Source organism: Dendrobium catenatum, unplaced genomic scaffold (assembly GCF_001605985.2).
Source record: "Dendrobium catenatum unplaced genomic scaffold, ASM160598v2 fragScaff_scaffold_1219, whole genome shotgun sequence".
Classification (NCBI taxonomy): Eukaryota; Viridiplantae; Streptophyta; class Magnoliopsida; order Asparagales; family Orchidaceae; genus Dendrobium; species Dendrobium catenatum.
The window spans coordinates 156,062-173,182 of record NW_021319681.1 but is presented as its reverse complement, the minus strand read 5'-3'; the positions used below and the strand labels follow the sequence as shown (position 1 = coordinate 173,182).

The 17,121-nt window shown below is 33.3% G+C and overlaps 1 protein-coding gene across 3 annotated transcripts in view; it reads left to right on the top strand.

Annotated features, from left to right (window-relative positions):
- LOC110114743 overlaps positions 1–13,345 on the top strand; it is a 23,987-nt gene extending 10,642 nt beyond the window's left edge. Inside the window, exons 10-14 of one of the 3 annotated variants that reach the window (XM_020847723.2) lie at positions 3,115–3,275; positions 3,893–4,047; positions 9,170–10,252; positions 10,343–10,627; positions 12,888–13,345. In XM_020847723.2, the coding sequence (XP_020703382.2) occupies positions 3,115–3,275; positions 3,893–4,047; positions 9,170–9,361 (508 nt within the window). In that variant the 3' untranslated portion in view covers positions 9,362–10,252; positions 10,343–10,627; positions 12,888–13,345. Of the gene's footprint in view, positions 1–3,114; positions 3,276–3,892; positions 4,048–5,987; positions 6,436–9,169; positions 10,253–10,342; positions 10,628–12,887 lie in introns of those variants that run through there. The other 2 variants (XM_020847724.2, XM_020847725.2) reach the window with 2 other exon arrangements.
- Positions 13,346–17,121: the final 3,776 nt, after the last annotated feature.

Sequence of the window (17,121 nt, the reverse complement as noted above, 5' to 3'; positions counted from 1 at the left end):
TGAGAGTAAGATTTTTAGATCTTAAGATTTTGTCTGATGCATGAGAGACTAATGTTATGTGGAAAAAGTGACTAGTGATATTAAGAATATTGCAAAAGATGTGCTGGGAGTATTAAAGGAAAAGCTCTAATAGTAAAAATAGTTGGTGGTGGAATCCAATTGTGCAAGAAAAGATTAAAATAAGAAGATTTGTTATAAAATTGATTTTAATTTTAAAATTCTGATAATTGAAAATGATAAAGTGGCTCGTAAGGATTCTAAGAAAGTAATATGCGATGCAATATATGCTTTTTAGTGATTTTATATAATAGATTAAATACTAAGTAGGGAGAAAGACATATGTATAAGTTAGCCAAACAAAGAGATAGGAGTAGTAAGGATTTAGTTCAAGTGAAGTGTATTAGGATGAAGATCAAATACTTTTCTTAGAGATGATATTCAACAAAGGTGGATGAAATATTTTGCTAAACTTTTTAATAGAGATTGTGAAAATAAGATTGACTATAGTGACCTTAGCACCCTAAATGAAAATAAAGATTTTTGTTTTTATCGGCGTATTAATAAACTGAAGTTAGAGATATTTTAAAAGAATGAAGGGTGGAAAAGCTGTGGACCTGATGATATTCAATAGAGGTGTGGAAATGCTTAGGGAGATGAAGGATTTTTTGGCTTACTAAACTTTTAATACTATTTTGGAATAATAAAAAGATGTCAGAATGAGTGGATAATGAGTGTGTTAATTCTTATTTTTTAGGAATAAAGGTGATGCACAAGATTGTACGAATTATAGTAGGTATTAAGGTTAATGTGTCATACTTTAAAAACTATGAGAGCGAGTTATGGAGCATAGGTTGCAGCGTGATACTAATGTTTCTAAAAATCAAATTGGATTCATGCCGGGTAGGTCGATTATGGAAGCCATACATTTATTAAGAGGTTGAATGGAGAAATATCGAGAAATAAGGAGGATCTCAATATGATATTTATTGATTTAGAAAAAGCATATGATAAATTTCCAAGAGAAGTGCTATGGAGAGTTCTTGAAAAAAAAGAGTCAATAATGCTTATATTCAATCATTAAAGATATGTATGCAAGGAGCTATTACTTGTGTGTTCAAACACAAGGTGTTTGACGAAGTATTTCCCTATTTCGGTTGGAGCCTTAAGCCCATTCTTTTTTGCTTTAGTCATGGATGTTTTCTACACGACATTTGCAAGAGGATGTTCGTTGGTGTATGCTTGTTGCTAATGATATTCTTCTTGTTGACAAGGCTAGAGAGGGAGTTGAAGGTAACTTGAATTATGGAGACTGGTTAGGAGAGTAGAGGTATTAGATTTGACTTGTGTTAAGAAAGGTAGGGGTAGACCTAAAAAGACTTGGTTAGAAAATCTTAGTAATGACCTTTCTTTATTAGATTTAAATGAGAATTTGACTTTTAATAGGACACAATGGAGAAAAAGGATTCATGTAGCCGACCCCACGTAGTGGGATAAAGGCTTGATGTTGTTGTTGTTGACTACGTTCTATTTTATTTTTTGTATGCATGATTTATTCAGAAATTCTCTTATTATTTATACTTAGATTAGCATGATTTTTTAGATAAGTTGAATAAATAAGTTCGTTAAGCTTATTTTATATATTATTGCAAGTAAAGGTTTTAGAAAAGATCATTTTTCTTGAACAACTCATGTTTAGTTGACTATATATATATCTGTATATATGTATATATATATCTGTGTATATATATATATATATGTATATATCTGTATATATATATATATATATATATTCCTTTATAAGCATTCACCTCTCATTTCACTTCAAAGAATTCTCTTAAGTGAGCCCTTTATATGTCTCTCCAACTTTTTCTCTCTCCCTCATTGTTTTGCTCATTCCCTTGCAAAAACCACGTGAAAAGGAGAAGAAACTGAGAATTTTGAGCACCTCCCTTCCATTCGCATATATATATATATATTCCTTTATAAGCATTCACCTCTCATTTCACTTCAAAGAATTCTCTTAAGTGAGCCCTTTATATGTCTCTCCAACTTTTTCTCTCTCCCTCATTGTTTTGCTCATTCCCTTGCAAAAACCACGTGAAAAGGAGAAGAAACTGAGAATTTTGAGCACCTCCCTTCCATTCGCATCATTCTTTCTCGTTCATTATTACTCCTTAGTGCATACTTTTCCCCAGCAAAGGTTTCACATGAAAGTTGACATGGTGGATTTTGTTTGTTGTAGACTTATTTAGTTAAATAATTGGTAGTTTTTTTAATATTGTGGGTGATAATCTTTTTTTTTTTCAAAATTTGTGGGTGATGATATAAAACATGGATTTAAATTATGTTTCATGATGGTCAAAGCCTATGGTTTTTCTAACTGTTCTAGAGAAATAAAGAAATAGTGGTTCAACAGTGCACAAACCAAATAATTTTCTCTCTCATCGCTCCATACCAAGCTAAAAACTCCTTTTTGGTTTTCGGTGCCTGTTCATGTGGCATTATGAGCGATTGCAAGTGTGAAATGTTAGTAGGAGGGAGTGTCTAATGCCTCATTTAAAGGATGCTGTGTGACATAACTGCACCATCAACTCTCTCTTGCACAAAATTCATTCATGACAAAAAATGCTACGACCTTCATCGCTTGCCTAAGTTTTGTTTTCTTGCAATTTAAGTCATCTTCTATCAGTAATTGCTCTTAATTCTCAAAAATGAAATCATGAATAGAAAAATTTCGAAATAGTCCCTAAAATTATTCGTGAGTAACCAATTTAGTTCTAGAGTATCACGTTGCTCTAATATAGTCCCTCGATTGTACCGTATTGATCCAAAATGGTCTCTCATATTATAATTGTGATATAAAATTGATCCCAATATAGTCCTTCGACCATAGAAATTGAGCCCAATTTTGTCCCAAAGGGACTTTTGGATCAAGCTTGTATAGTTGAGTGATTAAATTAGAGCAACGTGATATTCTGGAATTAAACTGGCTAAGAGGATTGGTCTGAAGGCTATTTTGAAGTTTATCACATGAACATAAATATCCTAATTCATGAATTCCACCCCTGCTTCGTGTTATTCTTTAGGGGGTGATTGCTTCATTCCTTTTTATAGGTTTTGCGCACGTGAATATGAAAAAAGCAAGGACATGGCTTGTGCTGCATTGGCATATAAATGTATGGAAGTGGCTTATTTCAAGGTTGCATTTTTCAAGAATTATGTTGCGTCAAAGGACTGTCATGAACTGGAAGAAACCATGCAGACATTTTCACAAGGTTAGCAGAAGAAAAATTTTCTGGTTTTAACTTCTTTTTATCTAAAGATTTGACTTTTTTTTTTTTCCTTTTTTACTGACCATAGGTTTGGCATAAATTAATCTATTTTGCATTTTTTAAGAGACCTTGTTTTTTCCTTTTTTTAAAGAGGTGTAAGATTCACTTGCAGATAGCTCAACTCTTGCCTTCTTTAAATCTTATGATGTTATGGGTACTAAAATGTTTTTATTTCTTTCGACAAGGCTAAGCATGCAATTTTTTTGCTGAACGTTAAAGATTATTTAGAAGGAATTTTCATTGCTGAAATAGTTTTTGACTAATGCTTTTATTATAAATTTATTCTTTTGTTGCAGCATAGGATGAAATTAGACAGTTTGACTATTGTAATGGCCGCAAAATAATCTGATTTTTTTCCTTGGTTAGGTGCTATATTGATTTGATCTATTTTCATTTTTATTTTGTTTTTTAAACATTGAATTTGTTCTAATGTACTGGAATGTATTTATTCTTCAGTTCTCTCTCTCATCGTGTGGTCAGTAATTCAGTTATTTACTGTGATATGTGACTATGACTCTATGAGGCTCACACTTGACAATACATTTTAATATTTCTTACAGATGACTCGCCTTCGTCTTCTGCTTCTGACCTCGATAACTTGAATCAGCCGGGTGCACTAGGGAAGGTTACTTGTTCAAAGGTTGTTAATTCTCTTCAAAATACCGGTAGTCATGCTATTGCATCCAGGCCTAGCTTTACCCGGTGGCTTGACTATGTAAGTTGCTTTTTAATGCTTGACAAAAGTTTGCTGTTTCTAGGCCAACAGATCATGCAAAATTTGATTGTGAATGAATGTTTGCATGGTAATCATTTCTTAATATGGGAACTTGAAGTAGTTTGGCTTTGCAAAAAAATATTAATTTTGTGTTATAGCCATCTGAACATGCATCTACATGCCAACTATATTCTTCTAAACAGAGCTCATATATGTTTGGGATGATTTAAGGATGTTCAGATTTTACTTTCAGCTACTTCTATTTCTTTGATTTTGTTATTGTGCTGTAATGCTTGCATCAAAAGGTATGATAAAAGTAGATTCCTTTGATTTAATATTTGCATGCGTGGATGTGTGATGTAAATTGTCATGCCAATTATCTCAGAAATTATCCAGGTGGATTGTTTAAGGCCATTGGTCCACAGTGATGGCTATGACACCCCAACAGTGGGATGAATTGGATTTGCAAACTTGCACTTAATATGTATATTTATTTAACCATTCAATTTAAGCACACACCATATACGCATAGAATATTAGAGATATTCTTACAAATATAGCCTAAGAAATGTGTTTCTAAGTATGCAATATTTGCAGTACTAACTAGTGATCCACCTATATGCTTAATAATGAAGAGCTTCCATTGAAATATGCTAGCACCTAAACTTGTAATCAAGTATTTCAACCTATTAGTGCAGTCAAACACAAGTTCCAACACAAGATATTGATGGAGCTTAGTTGGTAATTTTCGGAATCCAGGGAAAACAGCCCAAAAACGGTGGAAAAATGCGAAATTTCTTGGATGAAAACACTCACAAACACTTCAATAACTTGAATATCAAAAGACTTACAAGTTTCCACGGATACAATGCTCTCAATTCGAGAAGAGAAGCTTTCTCCCAAGCCCTAGAGAAGAAGAAAACTAAAATAGCCACCAAACAAGATCCCCACAAAAAGCAACCCTAACTCACTTTTAACTCTCACATAAACCTCTTAAAAACCCCTAATTACCCCTAGGGCAAACACCTCATCCTTCCTATTCAATTTGGTGGGCCCCAAGGGCCCACCCGATTCCTTTCTCCCCTTCGTTAGTCCGCCCAGGCAGGCCGGTTCTCCGCCTGCTGTAAGTGAGAACCGGCCCTTTTTGGGCCGGTGTTGCTATGGACCGGACCGGTCCATCAGATATATGGATGTGACATATGATACAAGGATACCATGTTATTATAATGGTTGCCCATGACGAGCATAAATGAGATTAAATGCCAACCAACACAAAGTTGAAACAATGCTAACCAAGCAAGTAAATCTTTAAAGTAAGTAAATTTAATTATAGAGCACTGTATGTTACTATACTTAGACCTATGTTCACGCCTAAGCCACCTTACTTCGATTCCATTCCAATCTCTCCTTATGATGGAGAAGCCTTCTCCTTAACGGAGTAGCAGCTAATTCACCTTCCATACTCTTCTTCACACCTGGCAAGCAGAACTGCAACTTTTATTCTTATAGGCTCGGAATATCTTCTATAAAAGTCATAGTTAAAAGCACCTTTCCGGAGTCCTTTTGGGCTTTGGTGGTGCATAAGGTAAATATCATACAACAAGATAATCTCAATATATACTCTAAAATATTACAAATATACAGATGAAAACAGCAAATCAAACTAAACCGAAGGAGCGATTACTCTAAAAGCTTAAGGACAAATCACTTTAAACACCTTGATCAACCATTAAGCACATCAACTCCTCATTTCATATGTTTAATATACTACGGTAAGCAATGCTTGTAGACAATAACATATGTTCTTTGGTTTTGTGCATGTTTGCCGTAATGGTTAATAGGAGTGGTGTTCCTTGCCTCAATGTAATATGCTTCTTTCTCCCGTGTATAAATTTTGAAGTTGCCATTAACTCTGCCATGCAATAAAATCGTTTATGAAGGCTATTGTAGGTCTTCTTTGGCTCAAGCTACCATAGCCCTGAGTACTAATCCAAATGTTATGGGAATTCAATTGATCGCTCCATTCGATCATGCATCAATCTGCCAGTTATCCACATTGAGTTGATTTGCTCATTGAGAATGTGACAATGTCTTCAACCTCCTTCTGACAGTTTCTTCTTGAAGGTGGTTTTAGTGGTATAATGGGCTCTAGTGAAGTGGAGGATGCGCTTGAAGGAGGAGGAAGGGGAAGAAGTCAATGATTTTATTTGAAGATTTATGCTTTAGTGTTGAATCAGCACATATGACATTCAATTAATTCCTGTATCCTTAGGAAAATCAAGTTCACGTGTGTTTGTGCCAATTCTTATTAAAACATGATGCAAGCCTGTTTTTAAACAGCCAATTACTTGAATTTCTGATATGAACTTTCCTGGATGAAAGTGATTATCAGCCACTCTTTGATTACCTTTATTTGTTTCACAATAATAGGGGCTCATGGAATCACTCAAAAAAGAAGAAAGATTCTGTTCCGGAGTTTAGCAAGCACAGCTACAACTCCAAAATCTTTATTTCATTCAACGATTTATCATGAAATTAACTTACTTCAAAGCTAATATGGAACTAAAAAAATTCGACCATAATAAATCTACTTAGCTGATATAATGACTCTTATCTAATCTTAATACCCAAAGAAGTAAAATAAAATATACTCTCAACCAAATCTCAATTAATCAACTTAAAATAAACTCCAACAAATCACAACGCTATAGCACCCGTTGTGCAACAGTACTGCAGTGTTACATTAATGTGAATAGTGCTGGTGATTAGTATTAACTTTAAAATACTGATATAAATCATAAATCTTAATATAAAGATCTTGCTGTCAATCCTCCAATCCTTTCACTTGGGCTATTTGAGTTCTTAAAATTATTGCACCACCCTCTAAAATGACACGCTCAACACATCAACACAAGCCGTTTCTCTTTTCTTAAAGCAAGGCACTAGTCCAGATTGACCAAAGAGGGATATATATCTTAACAGAATATTTCCTCATTGAATCTCTCTCAGGATCATTGCCAAGTGTTTGCAAGCAGCGCCAAGGAAACTCTTATTGATTTCCAGATGTAAACTAGACAGGATGATGGAGGTTTTAAGGGAACAAACTGAATGCTGGTACTAAAGAGAAATTCTGCCCTGCCCCTTTATTTTCCCTTTCATACAGAGCAAAAAGGATCTTCAGAAAGCAGGCGGCTTGATCGCTATATTTCTGCTTGTTAAGAAATCTTGAAGAAAACTCAATTTTGATTACCTTATGAAAGACATATTTGAAGACTGGAATTAACTTGAAATATTTTAAATGTCATATGAGAAAATGGAGAGTAAGCTTGATCAAAGATGTCAGTAGCGCAATATGTAGCATTATCATTTTGAAATCATGCATTATTTACTGCACAAAACTGCAAATTCCATGTTGAATGAAGCATTTAGATCACAAAAAATTTCCAGTGTCCAACCTTGAACACTCAGAGCAAGCACTTGTGGAGCTATAAACCATTACTACAGATAATTATGCATCAATCCATATAAGAATATGCTTATGCAATGATTGAGGTATATGAGGAACCAGGGAAACAAGCTTGCAGTCAATAGAGTTTCAGAACTGGCATCTACAAGATTAAATTTCCCAAGTCTTTGACATGTTACTGGAGTATTCAAGTTTTGACACACTGTTGAGGCTTGCACAATGGCCAACTTCTTAATGCTTATTCATATTGCTTTTTCAAGTTGTCTCCTTTGCCAAGATGAAAACTCTGAATAATAAGGATGGATTGTTGCATTAAGATAACATATGATACAAAAATCATTTATTCCGAAGTGTTCTAATATTATGGAAGCTAAAGTTTGCACATCTTGGTGCTAAGATTAGGGCAATACTGTTTTGATATTTGTTACTAAAAAGGTTACATGAGGTTTTTTTTTTTATGGGCATTTTTCAGTGTTTTAAAAGCTAAAGGTTTACACATTTTGGTGCTAAGATTTGGGCAATACTGCTTTGAGATTTTTTATTAAAAAGGTTCAATGATGTTTTTTTTTTTTCTATTTTTCAGAAGTCTAACCTGTCCTTGATGGCCCCACCATCCCTTCAGTGTTAATAATGTTGATGAGCTTGTAAGCCAACCAGGAAAAACACTTTGTTATATCTGGTTTTTCAACTATTTTCAACCCTAGAGCATGAGTGAAGGTTCATTTAATCTAAATTGATTCATAATAAAGTCCTTTGTTCGATTGAATGATTGAGATGACTTGTCAAGTTCAATCTAATTGATTAGATTGGAGTAGCAATACTGATGTAGACAAGGGGGGTCAACTCATGTCGAAAATAAATCAATTTTGGCTTCCCTTGAATCTACAAGCTCAATAAATTTTGAGCTGGAATTTAGCTCATTTATGAACTGGTTTTTAGTTCATTTTTTGAACTAAAGGTTAGCTCATTTATGAGCTGGTTTTTAGTTCATTTTTTGAACTAAAGGTTAGCTCATTTATGAGCTGGTTTTTAGTTCATTTTTTGAACTAAAGGTTAGCTCATTTATGAGCTGGTTTTTAGTTCATTTTTTGAACTAAAGGTTAGCTCATTTATGAGCTGGTTTTTAGTTCATTTTTTGAACTAAAGGTTAGCTCATTTATGAGCTGGTTTTTAGTTCATTTTTTGAACTAAAGGGCTTCTAACCTCTTTCGTCTCTCCGCAAGTGCCACTCCATCTGTATCCTTCTTCTCAAAGTGAAGCAAGTTTAGGGTGTCTTGTTTGAGTCAAGTTTGTAAGTGTCCAAGTTGTAATAGTTTTTATAAAATGATAGTATTTGTGTTCTTTTAAGTATTTTTATGTCTTTATTTTGTTCCTAGAAGAGTTGTCTTTTTGTGATAAAAAAATAAGGGACCCCCTTATTTTTTTATTACATCAAGTACCCTTTCTTTCTTTTCATGATCATCAACCCCAAAAACAAATTATGACGAGCTTTTATTGATTATGACCGAGGACAGTTAGGAAGATGAGTGTGCTTCAGGTTTTAATTTTGCTTAGGTTAAATAGGAGTTTTATCATCTCTAAACTTTCTCAGTGGTTCCATTTATAATCAGTCTATCATATATGTGGACCTAACTGCCCTTATCATCATCTTTACAGGCAAATGTTTCAATATCTGCCCTTGAAGCTTCAAGGAAGTCTCAGATTGCACTGTCAATGGCTTCTGCCAGCCTTGAAAAGAATGTTCGTGACAGCATTGCTGCAGTAGAAGAAGCTCTAAACTTCAATTTTCACAACGTAGAAGAATTATTGAGGCGAATAAGAGCTGCCATGGAGTCTTTTAATCATTAAGCTTTCAGGAAGCTTTCTCAAAGATATTGCACCTCACTGATATTGCATAGTTTACAATAGATGGATTCTGTGCTGGGTCCCTTTATTAAACGAGAGCATAAAAGGATAAATTGGCTCCAAAGGAGCACTTCAACCCAGGCAAACATGGGAGCACTAGCTGTCCTGCTGACACATTTTTTTGATAGCATTGTTTGAGTAAATGAAGTCTAAACCTCAATTTTCACAATATAGAGGAATTATTGAGGCTTATAAGACATTCTATGGAATATTTTAATCATTAAAGCTTCAAGGTATCTTTTCCATGGATATAAATGCTTTATATGGTGATTGCATTTCAAAATGAAAATAGATGGACGCTGTGCTGATTCTGTCTACTCTATGAGAGCGTGGTACACTTCAATTTTCTTGAGATCAGCATCAGTTGTGGAATATTTACACAAATTTGGTTGGCAAGTTGAACTAAAGTGTGGCTTTTTACATGTAAATGGCTTAGATTATTGACTGCTAACTGCTGGATTGTGCTGGGTGATGCTTATAGAAGTAATTTGTTCTTCAGCTTCATTGACTTGATGGAGAACGGATTAAGATTCCTGAGGTTATTGGAGGTTGTTGAATTTTAGATGGTTGACAGAACTGTCCTGCAAAGGATCTGAGAAGAATTCTTGTCTCCTAATTGGACATGAAATATGTTGATCCTAAACAGAGATACTGATCAACCAATGCTTATTTTAATCTTGTCATTTCAAGTTTAGTTGGATGCAGGCTGAAATCATCAATGCATCAGCATCAGAGTGGCAAGCTACGGGTATTTTGGATTATGTTATAGAAGATTCTTTAAATAAAGCTCTATTTTCTGGAAGATTGTTCTTTTTCATCTTCAAAATAATATATGTAAGATATCACACTTTGTACTCTTAATGTGTTTTACATTTTCCTACTATTTTCATTTTTACTTGAGTTATGTTTACATTGTCTTTGCAGGTTGTGCTGTTAATTTTCATTAAATTAGGGTTGGGATGATTCAGTTTTGTTGATGAGGCAGAGTTGATTAAGATTGACTTTTGTGAGTGATTCCTATTGCGGGTCATTACCATGCAGGCAGAAATTCAAAAGAATGGCTGTTTGTCTAACTGCTATTCCTATTGAAACTCTTAGAAATTGTCCTTCATTTGTGCCCGAAAGTTTTGCTAAGAAAGATCCACGACAACATTAGCTGGGAGGTCATAATCTCTTTTGTATGCTGTTCGATTCTGACCCTTTGTGCAGGTATTATTCACTTCATTATAACCTAAATCAATGTTAGTATTAGTTTCCCGTTGCTGTTCAGTTTTAATTTATTGTGCAAACAATTTACTGAATGACATAGTGGAGCATCAATATATGTCGAAGATTATTTGAGTATTTGATTGATTTGTGCATTGTTGAGATTTTACACGTTTTCTTTGAACCTCTTTCTCTGATAGCATAGAAATTTTAATCATGCATGCTTGTCTCTTCCAAATTTTGTTGTTACTCTTAATAGTATTCTGGCTATCATTTTAAGATCATTTGTGCGTTTGATTTTATTCTATTATTTTGAACCCAACATGAGCTGCATGAAATGTAGGTTTTCATGGGCTGATATGTACCAGTGATTTTTTTAATCAAGGTCTGTTATTCTTTCAATGAACAAATTTGGCCTAGCATGAGTCCTATGTTTACAGACTTGTTCGCTTTATTGGAAATATGCAATTAAAATGTAAAGAACATCTTTTCATATGCATCAACACAACAATTTATGGAGAGCAGTTTTTCGTGTACAACAATCCAACAATCTATGGATGGCCACTTTTCATCTACCGAAACCTAACAATCAGTAAATAGCAACATCCCATTTCTGTCGTCTAGTTAATTCTGACTGCCAAATTTAAAGTTTATTTTTCATATTGGGAATTTACATAAATACCACTTTATTTTATGCTATTTACATATCTAACATCTGAAACTTTAATATTACATACATAACATCCATAGAATAAATATGGGTGTATGGAATGAAATATTAAAGTTTATATGGTGGTATGAGTGGTAAGAATGAAATATAGGAGTAATATATTTGATATTAAAATTTTATATGAGTGATAGGAATGTAATATTAAAATTTTGGGTGTTAGATATGGAAATAGCATGAAATAAAGTGGTATGTATGTAAATCCCCCTTTTCATATTTGTTTCTTTCCTTGATAGTTATTTCTCTACTTATATATATACAACTTCTCATCTTGTTTTCCAAATATAACGAAGACATATAATCTCTCATTTAATACTCTCATCTTATCATTCTAATTTTCAATATGTGGTATCAAAGCATTAAGGTTCCACTCCTTATGTGGCTGAGGGGTCCTTCAATATAGAGCCTCTTCTCCATGTTGATGGGTTGTTCACCAACACTAACAACCATCCTTCTTCTATCAAAAGTGGCAAAAATATTTGCGAAGGATCTTTTTCAAAAGAAAACGATGGCAACTGTGATGAAGAAGAAAGTGGTAAGAAGTTGGTAACTCTAATGCTAGAAATCTATCTCAAAATGATCTCGACAAGTTGGCATTATGTTGTGTGGTAGGTGAGGAAAATTTATCCATAGGAACATAAGGAAAACAACCAAATCACCTGTGTCCATGAATGCGAAAAAAAAAAAAAACTATTATGGAACTTAACCTACTCCTAATTGCCAAAAAAAAAAAAAGATTTTCCCTTTTAGTTAGATGGTTCACATTGCACTTGGATTTAGTTAGATGGTTCACATTGCACTTGGATCTGTTGTAAGGGTTTTGATTTTTCATCACGCAATAACTTGTTCTATAGGTATTTGTTAGGCTGGCCCAGGGGCCGGCTAAACCAATCCATCCTGGACCGGTTCATTGTTACAAACGACGGACCAAGGGGGCGGGCGGAACAAGGGAGAAGAGAGAGGGGGCTGCTGGAGCTATGGGACCCGTTTTTTAATTAAATTTTGCTTGGGAGGTAAATTTGAATTAAGGATTGTTTAGGGAATTTATAATTGTCCTCTTTGCTTTAATTAGTGTCTTTGGTTAGGGTTAGGTTTTCATCTTGAATTTGAAATCTGAATTTGTGATCTTCTTAGGTGCTTGGGCTCTAGTCTCTTGGCTAGAGATTTAGAGAGTTGTTTCTTCCTCTCGAATTAAAGAAATTTGTACTGTATGCTGCTTTTTCTCTTTCAACTAGTGGAATCCAAGTGCTTTCTGTCTGATTTCATCAATTTTATCAAGTTTTCTGCTGCATTATTGCTGTTTTTCTGCTGTAAACAGCAGTTTTTCTGTTTGTGGACGCTTATTTCCCATCAATATTCCATCATTATATGGGCTATTAAGCCGCTTTGCAATTACTACAAGCTTTCTTTTCTAAGATAAATGGCAATCAGAAATCCACTGCAATGTAAATTAACTCACAGCTTCTTCATTTATTACTGTACATCTCTTTTAAATATTTACTATTATTTCACCTGATATTCAGAATTTTCTCCCAGGTAACTTGTGCATATCAAAAGAGAGGCTAGTTCTACATCAGATCAATCTCTTCTCAATAATCTAGCATATAATTCTGATCTGTTTGAGTCACCGTTTGATTGGACACAGAAGCGGTTTTTGCGAAGCACTGAATCCACTTTGGGTAAGAAAGCCTGTATTTTGGGCTCTGAAGGTGGTTTCATCAGAGGGATTGAGAAATTTTGGTGTTTGCACATATGTAGTAGAATGCTTTTGTAGATCCTAAGCTTATCTTGAGAAGGGAAATAAGCTGGAATTTTTCATGGACATTGCATAGTTTAGAAACATATAGGATTAGCTTTCCCCCTTTATCAATAATTGTATTTAGGCTCTGTTATTAATTCTGATGGCTGAGGTTTTCAGTGATAATAGCAAAGGAAAATTTTGTTGCAGTGTATATGGCTCCAGATTTATACTTCATAGCAGTTGTTTTGACCAACTAGTTGAGTTTATTAGTTGCAGCTTCGGTTATTGGATTGTGTGAGAGATGATATTTGTGTGGATAAGCAACGTCATCCGGAGATCAATCAGAATGTGCCACGTCACTCCTGGCTCGGTACCATTGACTTAGTGTATTTTGGTTGGTCTCTGGACGGCGAACTGCTTTCGGCGTCCGCACAGAATAATTTATCTAATTAAAGAGCTTGATCAAATTGTTTGCATCTATTTTAAGATATTGGCCTAATTAAAATGGTGTAATTTGAAATTGTGTATTTTTACATTTGCAAATGAAATGTTTTATTTACTTTTTTAATCAAATGTTTTAAGGGTTTATTTTGGGCATTTTATTTCATTTTTAAAAATTTATATCGGTCATAATTTCAAAAAAATTTGTTTAGGGACAGTTTTTTAGAAATTTGAAATAGTTATGAAAAAATAATCTTTAAACATTTTTTTAATAATTATTTTTTTAAAAAAATAAAGTGTAAAAGCTTACATACCTAACATAATTAAGAATCTAAATTAATTTTAATTTTTTTGGGGGAAATTTAATTTAAATTGATCGAAATATGCAAATGAAGGCAAATTGTACCATTTATTTCGTTTGCAAATAAGGACAAATTGTGGGTCTGCCTTTTTAAATGCTGTGCTCTAATTGATTTGAGCGTTGGTAAATAAAACGACAAATATGACGCCTTACAAAATGCGAATCTTGTAGGTGAAATATAGGATCAAAGCATGGTAAAATGTCTCAGCGCAATAAATGGGTGAGAAATCTTATTGAAGGAAATCACTTTTCTATTTCTAATGAAACAAACACATCTGATATTGACATTCAAATAAATTAATCATAGCAACAAATAACTATGGTGTTGTTTGGACAGTTTTTTTTTTTTGCACTTTTTTGTTGTTTCAAAATTATTTTAAAAAATAATTAAAAAATTGTCTCAAATGGAAGTAAAAAAAAAAAAAAAGAATATTGCCTTCTAGGATTAGATATCATTTTTTTTCTTTGGTAATATTGTTGTTTGAATAGCAAAGAAAAATCATTAATGTGTAATTTATGTAATGTATATAAAGCAAGGTGCATCGCTTCTACTACATCTTGTTGAAGTGTTTCTTATCATTTTGTAATTTATTTTCAATTAATCTATTGCAATTTTTTTAAACTTCATGAGATTTTATCATTCTTTTGATGGTACATAGGTAGTTCTTTTTTGGAGCCCAATCTTTGTTGTACAATTTAATATAAAAAGGAATCAACATAGTGTATGTATGTGCCTATATGCCATATTGTTATTTGATAGGACTCTTGGACGCAACTCATCTTGGTCTGTTGATTAGGAGCTTGGCTATCAACCAAGAGGTCTTAGGTTTGAGTCTTGCGTATGTGATTTGTGTGTGAGTTTGTCTTATTTGACCTAAATGCCCATGAAAAAAGCTTTTGACCAGAGATATCCCCTTCTTACCACTATGTGGAGCTTAAGTTCAACTCTTCATTAGTTGCTTTGGAGAGTAGGTTAGCTGATATGAGCTCATTCATAAGCTGGATTTTATATTTTACAATTGGGATCGAAACTCAACATGACCAATTAAAACACTCGATCCCAATCGCTGACATTTTGATCCACCCAGTACCTAATCTCCTCCACTTGAGCAATAAACACATGGATGCCACTAGGATGTTTGTCTCCTTCATGATAAGATGAGTGGCCTAAATTATCATAGAGTTCCTCCCAATGAAATGAACTAGTCTTCAGTAGACTAAAGGAGATCATTAATGAGTTGATTGACTTTTTTTTATAATCAATTATGGCTCTGAAAGTAACGATCTCAATGATATTGAAGGGCATCTTGCCTACCCATAGCCAAGTATTTTGGCTTTATAAGGCAGATCTCATGTTGCTCCTTCATTGTAACCTTTTCATCCTCATGCTCTGTAACGCTCCAAGGTTAAAATTTGAAAAAATTATCTATTTTAAACTCGTAATTAGTCTATCAAAGCTATTAATCTTATTTAAATAAATAAAAATCAACAAAGCAATTATAAATCATGTATATCATAATATTTGTATATTAATTCATCAAAATTCATATACAAGAGCCAGGAGATCAATCAATACATCATTTTATCTTTCTAAATTTGCGACTACAAAGGAATAAAACAAAAAAAAAATACACAAAATAAAATAAAACTTTGAAATATTGATCGATCTGACTCCTCTGGGTCCTAACCCCTTCTTGAAGGCATGAAAAAAAATATATACAAAGTGATCTAACAGCTCAATAGGTTGCTAGAACCTACAACTGCAATCAATGCAAGACAATGAAAATAATATGCATGTAATTATTCAACCAAAAGCAGTGTAAACATATAACTACAAGAACACTTAATAGTCAATATAAATAGTATCATATCATATGAGTAATAAAAGTTAGTGTGAGTTGTATATCTTATGAGCAGTTATTAGTAACCATGAAAAAGGACTAGCAGGTTCTATCATTCTTATACACATGAATAACAAAATAGTTTATATATCATTTTATGTAAAATAAGACACATGTTATTAATAAAAATCCATCACTCAATATCATTTGCATGTCGTACAATATCTATGTTATATATTTATATCATGTCTTATATCCAATGTGGTGTGTTATGTGTATCATATAATTCATGTGTATCATATGCACTTGTCTTAGTCTTATAAGTTTTATTATTTACTTATATCAATCATGTCTTATGTCATATTATTATATCATGTATACAAGTTTATATATATGTTCATATCAAATGCATATATAAGTAAGGTAAGACATCTGGCTGCCTATGTTACTTTTTCTGTATCTAGTAACGTAGTTCGATCTGATAGGAATCAATCTCCATCATATTAGTCATATTTCCAAGAATCAGTTTCATATCACAAGCCACATGACTTTTATATAAGAAGTTATCACTTTATATCCAATGTATCATATAATATCAATCAATCTCCTTATACCTCCTATAACACCTATCAAATCCGTGTATGGTTGCACTTATTATAACTATACCTGATAAATGTAACTCACAATTTTTTTTTTGTGATTGAACTCCTTTGCATGTGTTTGGGATTGTTCAATATGTATATAAGTGTCTGAATATGGTCTAAAGTGAGTCTTGAGGGTTTGTGTGCATGTTTGGGTACTCTAAAGTTTTTACGACTCTAGGTTTAGTAGTGCCATGACTTTCAGCTCTCTATCTTTTGACCAAAATAATTTTGGTGCTATGACACTCTGGTGGCACTACGATGTTGTGATCCTATAAGCAGAGGTGCACATATTTAATTTGTCACAATGTTAAGCTCAAATTTTATATAAAATATTATTTTTACCATTTTCAAAACCCATTATCTACTTCAAGGAAGCTCGCGCTCGCGCACGAGAGAGAGAGAGAGAGAGAGAGAGAGAGAGGAGAGAGAGAGAGAGAGAGAGAGAGAGAGAGAGAGAGAGAGAGAGAGAGAGAGGAAGAGGAGGTTTTTAGTAAGAGAAAGCTAGAGTTTGGGTGACTCAAGTTCACTATCTGCTATCGGCCCACTTCTAAAAGTTGTCCGGAAAGAGGTATGTTACATTTTGTTTATCTTAATTTTAAAAAATTCAAGAGTTTTAAAATTTTCTTAATTTAAATTATTATTTCATTAAAGAAAAATTGGGATTACTATATATTCGTAGATATTTCACCGTACAATTTTTTGTATGTTGTATATATGATAATTCTGTACATTTAAATATTTT